The 11,071-nt window shown below is 32.4% G+C and overlaps 1 protein-coding gene across 1 annotated transcript; it reads right to left on the reverse strand.

Annotated features, from left to right (window-relative positions):
* Positions 1–1,842: 1,842 nt before the first annotated feature.
* Positions 1,843–10,347, reverse strand: LOC148949422 (mitochondrial inner membrane protein Mpv17-like). Its single transcript, XM_089092970.1, has 4 exons — positions 10,220–10,347; positions 5,655–5,770; positions 4,087–4,308; positions 1,843–2,348 (listed from the first exon to the last, which is right to left on the reverse strand). Exons 1-4 carry the CDS (start codon positions 10,323–10,325, stop codon positions 2,064–2,066), a joined length of 729 nt encoding a protein of 242 aa, XP_088949096.1. The 5' UTR covers positions 10,326–10,347; the 3' UTR covers positions 1,843–2,063.
* Between the last annotated feature and the right edge of the window lie 724 nt (positions 10,348–11,071).

Consider the following 11,071-nt stretch of genomic DNA (forward strand, 5'->3'; position numbering starts at 1 on the left):
AATAGCACTGTTTAGCCTATTTTAGGGTTTCCAAAATCAACAGAAGCAATTTTTTGCCCTATTTTAATTGTCACAAAACAATAATAATGTTTTCCCCCGCACATGTTATCTTCATTGAAGCTGCCTTGTCTCTGTCTTGTTATTGTCTAAGTTTGTCTGAGAAAAAAAAACTATTCGCCATTTTCCGATGTCACATATTGATACAACCAACCTTCAAAATACTTTGTCTACAGACAATAGAGGCCTATGTAACCCTGGGTTTATGTCCTTTTATTTACAAGCCTCTAAGGGAAGAAAAAAAGAAAGCCCAAATTGGGCCACGAAGAACTTGTAGGAAAAAAATTAGTCTCAAATTTGTTTTCAGCAGAGACGTATACCTGGCGAGGAAAGTTATGAATTTTATTTTCAAGTTTATTAGAAAGAAAAGATTTACTACCCCGCTTTTCTTTGTTTCAAAAAGTTTTGTCTTTTGGTCTCATACAAAACATCCTAAGTCACAAGACCAAAAAGCATTAGACGTCCTTACTGATAGAAAAAATAACGTTTAGGGCAATTTTCGGGCAAAATAAACCTTTTTAATTCCTTAGCCCCCTTGACTCAATAGCTTGTGAATAAAGTTTTGAAGCTCTTTGGAAAAAAGTTTTCGGTCAGTTTTTCAGACGGAATCAATATTTGGGAGTAAAAATGACATGGCACTCTTATCCATTTCCCTGAACGTAGAAATTGATGCTCTCTTGCCCTCAACAAGCACTCCCTGGAAGTTTTAACCTGACTGGCCCCAGTAATTCCCGAGCTATTATAGATAATATTTCAATAGCCTTGGTGAATATACTCTCTTTGATTTATCTCACTACTTCACGATGAATAGATTCAGAGTTCCACAGGAGCCAAAGAATCAAACACATTTAAGGGAACCAGATACACACATTTGGTAGCCCACACCCTCCTCTCCTCTAAAAATAGAATATAAATTCCCCACGTCTCCCCCCTCCTAAAACTCCGAAAGCTTCAACTCGACCTGCACAAATTAATCCTGAGACTTTGCGGATATGCCATTTTGGAATGATATAGAAATTCATTAAATAATTTAGAAAAGAATTGACAATTCTTTATGACAATTCGACTTTATGACAATTTGGAAGTGAAGGAAAGTTTATTTCGCGAGGAAGATATAGAGACTGTACTTAAATGATTAAAGAATAATAACGCATCGAGTGCTGATAGTATGGACTAATAAAGGTTGCATAAAAAAAATAAAAAAAAATCTTAGAACAAATAAAATTGTGACTTTTAGCTCAGTTTTACTGAAGTAAAAATAAACTTTAATTTTGCCAATGCGTTTTCTTTTTATTGAAATTTCCTTCAAAAGAATAGAAATTGACACCTATACAAAACTTTTAAGAAAGTTTTGGTAATCTTTGAACAATCTTTTTTTTAGTTCGTGGAAGCAATATTTTGATTGGCGAATCAATAAACGATTCACTAATTTATTTTCTATGAATTTGAAAGGAATTCCTGTTCTTCTCATTTTACATTTTAATATTGCTCTTTACTGTCTTTGAGAAAATAGTTTTTGCGAAAAAGATCTTTTCAATTAACTTAATATAAAAAACGAACCTCCGGAAAACTCAATACACGAAATTTTGCTAAGCCAAATTAAATCTGTCCAAAATTCATCGGCACAAAAGTTAAAGAATACCACATTAAGCTAGAAAAATATAGCTTTGGCTAAAACTCAATGTAAAACGAGTCGACCCAGGAAGACCTTCATTTGGGTCACCAGTCATCGACTACCCAAGAACACAAGCCTCATAGGACCGTCTGTTAATTACTCTTAGGAAATTGTATTATGAACATTTTATTCTATTAATCTTTTAACATAAAATTCACATTTCTTAAAAACGAGGTACACTAATTTTAATGGTGCCTCGTACCTCATGGTACGAGGAACTTGAGGTACTTTATAACATCTTATAATAACCATATTTACAGAGCATATCACGGAATGAATAAAGTTCTGAGAGGTAACGATTCACAAAATCGACCACTAGTATAAAACAATCTTAGAACAGATTGAACGAAATATGGTAGACATCTTGATAATATTTAGCTTTTCTAGTAAGGCAGTGCAAGCGATCGGGTAAGAATGAGAAAAAACTTTTTTCAACTTCCTTTCCACCAGACTCTTCCAGTTCTTCCTCTTGTCCTGCTGTTACGTCTCCAGATTTAGCGTCTCCAATAGCGAGGGCCAAAATGGTATTTCTGAAAACATTAATAAGCTGAACCATGACAACACGATGTGCTGTGGGAAGGAAGTAAAAGTTTACTAGTTGAAGTCCGGGTACAACCTGGAAAAGAACAGTTTGATAATAAGGGATCTGTCCTTTAATGAATTTGAAAACTACTACAATGCTCAAACTCAGATACAATCACAATAAAATCCTTATAATTATTAAGGATTTTATTACATGAGATGATTCGTAGGTTTTAATAGAACTAATAAAACAGAGGATAGTTTTGTTTCACTATTTGTCTTCGAATTTCAATTTACAAAACAAATTAATTCGGTAGAAGAGCCACTCCAAATAATCGCTTCGATTTTGAAAAAAGGTCTTCTTTCGCTTCCTGCAGGTTTTCTCATTGTTTGACAGTAAGCAAAAATGACTTATATTGTTACCCATGGGGATGATAAGAAATGGTATAGACTACTAATTAATGTCTTGACCCTTCAAAGGGACTAATTGAAAGGATTGATGGAAGTAAAAAGCAGCCACTTAAAAATACACTTTAATTAATCGCTTCTCGACATAGCTTGGTGGACACAAAATAAACGGCACATATGGAAACTGACTGCAGTTACTCGAAACTTGTTATGCGGCTTTACGCAAGATTGATTTCCGAAAATAAAACAAATGGGATCGATTAGTTCAATTGATTTTGAAATATTACCTTTAGTTTTCTATATAATTAGTGCTTCAAATAGCTGACAAGTGGAAATCCTCATGTTAAAAAAGTTTTTGCCATAAATTCGATTAAATAATGTCATGATAAGAAGCACATTTACATCCACACACAATTTCTTTGAAGAAATTAGACCCGCATATGAACAAATTTACAGCACTTCACAAATACTAGATCTGACCACCCCTTAAAGGTATTGGACCTTTCGAGTGAATAGGGTTTGAAATATTATTAACTGATTTCTCCCATAAACATTTAATTTTTGAGGAATTAAAATAACACTAATAATAACAACATCAACACCAGAGGCTTGTTGCTCTTCTAAGTGGGATTCTATTTTATTGTTATAGAGGCAAATTTAATCGATTCTCATCAAAATCTCTAGGGCAGCTTATATGACTTCCGGATTGCGAATTTGTACGTCAGTGAGTACAAAGAACACAAAAGAAAATAAACTCAAGCACGTTTCACAGAGAAAAATTCACAAATACTCGGTTACAATGCTGTCTTTATTTTTTGATTCCTTTGAAGTGAATTATATCACAAAAAAAAATAAAGCCAAAAGCACATTTTATGTGTCTTTTGAAATGAACAAGTTTATTAAATCGTTACATCTCCAAAATCCAAAGATCTACAAGAACATCAAGACGAAAAAGAAAAAAACCCAACCCACCAGAGAATTCATAACAAACTACATGCAAAATTAAGAAAAACATATCCTTTCGAACTGCTGTAATTTATGTCAGTGACAAAAGTGAATAAACTATTTTCTTTAGCATATATGCATCTATTCAAACTACATATTATATTGTGTTTTGGTGTTTTGGCACGTCTGTGTTACAAAAGTGCCACGATTCTTCCCTTCAGTTACTGGTAAATTTTCCTACCCCGGCAGCGCACAATTTAGGATTTGAACACACCTTCTGTATTTGAAGTTGAAGGGTTTATTTTGTTGAGTGACAGAAATTTGTTATTTGGCTTTTCAACTGGGAATGACTGGTGAAGTTAGTGCACTTTATGCTTTTTAAATTCAAAAAAGGTAATATACCATCATGGCTGTGTTAATTTGTGGAAGTTTTGGCTTGTTCTATTTTTCCTAAGGTAAAAAATTAGCAAAATACGTACACTCCAATTGATTAACTGAGTTTGCCAGTAGCTTTCCTTAAACCTTTGAACAACAGCTTCTGCTGGATGCCCCAACATAACCTCATTGTAAGTAAGGAAGCCACAAAGCAGGGATGGTGCAAAGATTGTCTGATCAAAGAATGTTTTCTTCAATGCAGCCTTAAATCCCTTAGCCGTTATCTTTGCATCCAAAAACCTGTACCACTTGAAAAAAGCAGGTCCCTGAAAAACAAAGCTTAGTTATATATATATATATATATATATATATATATATATATATATATATATATATATATATATATATATATATATATATATATATATATATATTTATTTATGTATATATATATACATATATATATACATTTATGTATATATATATATATATATATATATATATATATATATATATATATATATATATATATATGTATATATATATATATATAAATATATAATATATATATATATATATATATATATATATATATATATATATATATATATATATATATATATATATATATATATATATATATATATATATATATATATATATATATATATATATATATATATATATATATATATATATATATATATATATATATATATATATATATATATATATATATATGTATATATATATATATATATATATATATACTTATGTTTACCTTTGTCTTGTTTACTGTAGTGAGCTATGAAGACTTTTTAAAGAAGCACAATTGACACTTATAGAGCAGGAGCCAAATATGATGAAAAGGGATAGGGGGGACCCCTAGAGTCCAACTAAAAAAATGAAAACAGCACAAAACTTCTTTTTAATGTGTAAACTTGAAACGTGGAAACTTAAAATTTTTACAAATAGAATCTATGGAATCGAGAATTCTTTTATTTAAGCCTGTTTATTTTTCCAGAGGACGGATAATTTAGTATTGTTTAAATGAAACTTGTAAGATTTTACCTATACTTTCTTTTTATCGCCACATACTATGTAGCTCTTCATGTGTCCAAGATTAATCATTATCCAAGATAAGTTGGAATAAATTTGCAATTGTGAAATTTTGACAATTTATTTTACAATCCCTCAAAGGGTCTACAAACCCAGCAAAAAGTTCAAATGCACAGGCAGCTACACTTTGCTGCATTTTTAATATTAACAATTTTTTTGGTCTTTTTCCATTCCTCTTGGTCATTCCAAAGTCAAAGTCTCGGGCATTGGAAAAATAATGCAAAGCTGAACAATCCAGGTATAGGGAAGGGCTCGTCTATAGAGGCCTGCTAGAAGTTATGTTGGTAATAAAGTTTAGTACTTTTATATAATTCGTTTCATCATGAGGTTCTTATATTAAATATAATTTAACAAATCAAACTATTGGCTTATTTAGCAAAAACAAATTAAACAATATATACCATAAACTATCTCTATTTTTAGAAGAATATTGCTTAACTACGTTTGTTATCATTTTAGCCATTTTCTCGAGCTTTGTAGATCGGTTTGTATATTTTTTTCTATCTTTTATAGATAGATAAGAAATACTAAAAACAGAATCAAAATCACTTACTGCCAAGAAAAATCCAAATCCTGTCATTCTCAAATTTCTTTGGAGGTCAAATTCCTCAAATTCACGTTTTTCAATTCCGATTTGACAAACAACATCTCCGGCCCCCATCAGTAATCCTGGAAGAGATTTTTTACAACAATAAGAAAAAAGAAAGCAAGAAAACATAAGCGGAACGAGATAAGTTCAGGGCAAATAGTTTGTTTTTCTTTTTTGCAAACGAAAACATTGTGACGGTGAAATTTGGATAAAGCAGTCTTCGTACCAAGTCAGACGGATATGCACACTAAAAAATTGATCATGAATGAGCTATTTCAAAACCGCGAAGAAAACCTTTCACAAGAATGGGCTCATTTGACAGGGTCATGCCAAATAAGGGGAACTCAATTCTTATAAAAATATCGTGAAGTACTTTGTTTTTCTTTTCTAATGAACAACCTGAGCAGCTTTATATTCCTATTGCACAAATATACAATGCTATTTTGTGTTTTCAGTAAAGCGTTAGTTCTATATAAACTTATGAACGTTAGTAATAATAAACAGTCAATTTGTTTTTGATAATTTTATAGATTTGTATTGCATATGGTTTTGACCGGAAAAGTGTTCTATAATAGGGTTCTAATTTCTAACTAGAAAAATAATGTTAATTTTTATTACTTTTCCTAATTTTCTCATTCAGTGTTTTAATTATCTCCATTGTATTGAAATGTAGTTTATATGCTCAGAATTGATCTCTTGCGAAATTGGGAAAATTTTAGAGCTTTGCATACTTTTTTTGCATTGTGCCATGTTTCAACCCGCTTACCACTGCCAGTAAAGATAAAAATAATTTTGGCTAAAGGGTAGGAATGTTCCTGAAGTCTTTAAAGGGGAAGCAGACTCAGCAATTTTTTCAGAGGGAGGACGGGGTGAAGTCAGAAAAGCTTACTAGTTTCGCCACAACAGCATTAAATTTATTCCAGATATTACAAAAACTACCCCGCTTCATATTTTTGGCCATTCAGGAGATGGAAAGGCCGAAGTCTCCCTTTCTTCCCAGTGAGCCCCTTTGCTATTGGGTAATTTCATCACTTAGTGAATAGAAAAATAATCATGGAGCCCAGTAAAATAGATATAGTTTGGGAATGGAAAAGAAAAGAGCAAATTCTTTAAGCGAAAGAAAAAATCTGGAACTTCATTAAATAATCAATCCTTTCACCAATACTAAACTTTTTTTTCTTTTTTCTTTTTTTTACAAGCATCGTTAACGGTCATTCTTCAAGAGAAGCTTGGTTTCTTAGCATTTACTGGTTTTTGAAGCTTATCTTACTTTTTCAAGACGCATTAGTAGTTTATTTTTGCTTACTAAGCCATAAGGAAGGGGTAGCCACATACACTTCTCAGGGAATGGTTAATCAGCCTGGGCCATTTTGTAGGGAAGGGGACGTTTTAGAAAGCTATTTTGGCCAAAAAACATTAAGTTTTTTCCAGGTATTGCTTAAGTTAGCAATTTTTGTATAAGTTTCATCTTATAGCTGGTGAATCGACATAAATTCTTCCTCTCCCTCTAGTATAAGCATCATTGCTACCTAGTACAGAAATCTTTCATAGTTAGTTAGTAGGTGAGGTTTTTCGACGATGGTGATGACTTTTCATGTTCAATTAGTAGTTCCTAACCTATTTGACAAAATACCACCACCCCGCTCCCTAAAATAAATTTATACGTATTTATCATACTTGTTGTTCATTATAAGCTGGAGGAGGAAGTAGATATGACTGATTTTGATTCAACCATTTCCTATTTGAGAAAAAAACCGAAATGAGCGGTGTTGATTCTTGTGCGACTAACATCAAACGAGAAATCTTCCGGTCTTCTGACTGAGCTAATACTTCATTTGTAAAAAAACGTGGCCGGCGTTTACCCCCTGAAACATACCCTTCGGAAAATACCCCCTCGAAAATCCCCCCACGGAAAATCCGTCTTGAAAAATATCCCCCCGGAAAATACCACCCCCTCTTGGCTGGTTGGTCTCCAATCGGTCTGGACCTTAAAAAAGGACTAGAACTCTCAATTTCTTTTCTAATGAGATCGCTCCGTAGTTTCCACGACCATGAGGTGGAGGTATGGATGAGGAAGGGTCAGTCCCCTTCCTATATGATATAAATTCTGAAAATTTTGGGATTTAATGTGACTCTTTACTTTCATAATAACAGCGCAGACCAGAAATATTCCCATAAATCATAAAGCAGTAGATATCAAATTTCACATTTTGAGGCGTTTTTAAAGTTTCTTTTGTACCCCCCCCCCAAAAAAAAAATCTTTGCTGGAAAATACTCCTTTGCTGGATTTTTGCTGAAAAACTTTTCCAAGGAGGAGGGAATTACCGGTATAATTTTAAAAACAATCAGAAATTAAAATCTTTTACAAATGAAAGTAAACTACGCTAAGAGGAATTTTTCACCCGAGTTCATTCGCAAAAAATGTTCTGGGCGGAGTTTTCAGCTCGAATGAAATTATCTGGGGGGAATTTTCCCAGCGGGGGAGGGGGCGTGGTATTTTACGTGAAAAGAACTATCCACGACTAGGTTATCTATTATAATTTCTGTTCGTTTTGGGTTTGACTAGGTCATCTATTGTAATTTCTGTTCGTTTTGGGTTTCATTTATTTATTCATGGTGATTTGTGGTATTTTTAGACTTGGAAGATAAGAAAAACAAACTCGTAGAATTTGACACAAAAATTTGACAAAACCGTAAAAAAACGGTTTTAAGATACATTCAAGCTAGGCATGCACGACACACGCTTGTCCTGACATTGCTATCCAGACAGTTCCAATTCATATATAAAATTTGGGGATTAGATACAACAAGTTGCAACTAAGCAACCGGTTCTAGAGTCTAGAGCACTGTTTCTGCAAAATGTGTTTTTAAAAATCTAGGGGAATGGAACAATTTCATGTTGTTTCATATTTATTTTCAATTAAAGTATCAAAAAAGGTGTTTAACAACATCTAGAGCGGGGGGAGTATCTAGAGGGGAAATTGCCGCCAATTATGCTTTCAATTGGCTCTTTAGAACCTCTGATAAAGGGGTTTGGGCTATGGTAAATCGACTGATTATTTCAGAATTTTTACTTGTCAGATTTACTTGGTAGATTTTACTATTACATCTTTTATTACTTAAAAAGGACACTAGCAGTTCAAATATTCGCCCTGACAAGCTCTATCATGATATTTTTTCTATACCGTTTTGATGGAATCACCCTTGGAATGAAAAAAAGGAGACACAATAATACTTCTAAAGCTCAAATGAACGGGTAGCATTCCCTGATCTTAAAAGCGGGAGACTATTCCTGTGGTCAAGGGTTTCCGATCATAGTGATTTAAATAAAATACTCTTTATTTCAATTTGACGTTACCCTTGACGGGTTTCAGGCCTAATTTCAGAAGTTACAACATTTGTTTCCCCGATTAACAATTATTGTTGAACCACGTCAGGTAAAATTCACGATTTATAAACTACGCTTAATTGTGAAAAACAATTTTTAAGCTTTGTTTTCAATTTTCAATTACTACGGGCTGCGGTTCGCTTTTTAATGGGTTACAGCTACTACTGCAACAATGAAAGTAAACTATAGAAGATATTAGTAGCTCTTGGACATTTGCGTCAAACAAGGATCTTCACCTCGAAAATTTCCATGTTTTACAAAGCAGAAAAGAACATTCATGTTGGCCGTTTCAGTAAAAAATGTGTGTATTAGAGATAATAAAAAACAAATGACTATTTTTAGATTTAAGTTTTGTTTTGAATAAAATGAAGAAGATTATTATTGCTGAGCGTTCTGTTCAAATTTGGATATAATGTAAAAATGAACCTTAAAGATTTACAAGTTTAGTGGTGGTTTGACAACCTGCATAAAAAATCCCAAACAAAACTCGAAAATTTATCAAATTCAAAGTTTTGGTTTAAAAAAAGGCGAACCAGAATTAAACCATAAAGAACATTCAGTTATGTTCTATTTTCAGGCAGCAGCAACTCAGCTGTATATTTATTTCTCCTTTTCCAATTTTTGTCAAAATATACGAGAGAGAAAGCAAGAGTTCAAGCTTTTAAAATTTCTTAGAGGGTCTGGGGCTCGTGATATGGAGTTAACTCGATCTCGGAGAAAGAGAGAGAGAGAGAGAGAGAGAGAGTGAGAGAGAGAGAGAGAAATAGAAAGAGAGAGAGAGAGAGGGGGGTGAAAAGTATCCTCAAAGTTTTTAATTTAAGTTGGATATTCTTTTAAGTGGGACTTATAGATTTCTTTCTAGAAATTTTTTTACATAAATGACGGCTATCACAAAAGTGTTTTTTCTTTAGGTCAAGAACTATTTTGTAGCAAAATTTGTGAAGATTTTGGGATTTTTGATAAATAAAGGTAAATAATATTGTTACTTATAGTTACAAGGTAAGTAATATAGATTACTTGGGGATGTCATATTCAGTTTCTTTTGTTCAGTTTTATTTTTTATTTCTTATTCAGTGTTATTTCTTATTAATTTCTTATTCAGTTTATTTTGTTATCAAAGCAATTTTGTCAGATAACTCACCAGAGCGGAACGCCTCCTTCACAAGAGGAAAATGCTTAGACCCCTTGAGTGAGGTCTTAGTAAATGTAAAAGCTTTTAATAAATCCTTTGAAATTGCGATTGACATCTTTGTTAGCGTTGTGGCTTCCTTAAAACAACTGATTTGTTTTTCGAGTTTCACCTTATTTAAAGATGTGTGAGAAAAACTTTTTTTGGCAGGTAATTTTGAAATTGTGGCATAATCATTCGAAAATTGTACTAGAGAGGAATACATAATTTGTTAATGACGCATGTTTTAGAAAAAAGTTATAGAACTTTTGTAATAGGCTACCAATTATCCAGTTTAAGACGGCTTAAGAAATCAGCAGATTTAGCTGCGGAGAAAATTGCTTTAACTTTTATTCTCTAGTAATTCTAATTTAAGCCAGAAAAGTTTAAAAAACAAAATTTATGAAATTTCAACAACTTAAGAAGTTTGTGGATTTCACTTTTTACGAAATTTTACTTTTTCTCAGATTTGGTTCTAGTCCTAGTTGAAAAATAAGAAAAAACGATGTATGATTTGAAGAGTTCAGTTAATCGTGATCTACCAGCTTTCTAATGAACACTTTTTAATTCACAGTTATGAAATACTCTTTTTTAACAAAACAAAAATATTTTCAGAGTTGGAAAAGAGAGTTGAAAATTCTATAGATCCAATTTTGTAATTGGAAAAAAAAAAGAAAAAGAAAATTCAATTAATGCCAGATATTCAACATAATTTTGTGCATTTATGCTGCTTTAAAAAGGCCCTCAGCTTTTCTTATGAGATGCGATATAAGAGGCAAGGCTCTCGCAGCACTTATAGAAGTGACCATGTTCCTCCATACTTTT

The sequence above is a fragment of the Artemia sp. Qi Xiang Cuo genome, chromosome 8 (genome assembly GCF_049724085.1).
Source record: "Artemia sp. Qi Xiang Cuo chromosome 8, ASM4972408v1, whole genome shotgun sequence".
NCBI classification, from domain to species: Eukaryota; Metazoa; Arthropoda; class Branchiopoda; order Anostraca; family Artemiidae; genus Artemia; species Artemia sp. Qi Xiang Cuo.

What these genes read in the sequence shown, in the direction of transcription:
- LOC148949422 (XM_089092970.1), bottom strand. Translation starts at nt 10,325, where the DNA reads ATGTCAATCGCAATTTCAAAGGATTTATTAAAAGCTTTTACATTTACT. An exon ending in GAAGGAGGCGTTCCGCTCTG is followed by an intron (nt 5,771 to 10,219) that starts GTGAGTTATCTG and finishes AATCTCTTCCAG; the next exon opens with GATTACTGATGGGGGCCGGA. An exon ending in GATTTGGATTTTTCTTGGCA is followed by an intron (nt 4,309 to 5,654) that starts GTAAGTGATTTT and finishes TTTGTTTTTCAG; the next exon opens with GGACCTGCTTTTTTCAAGTG.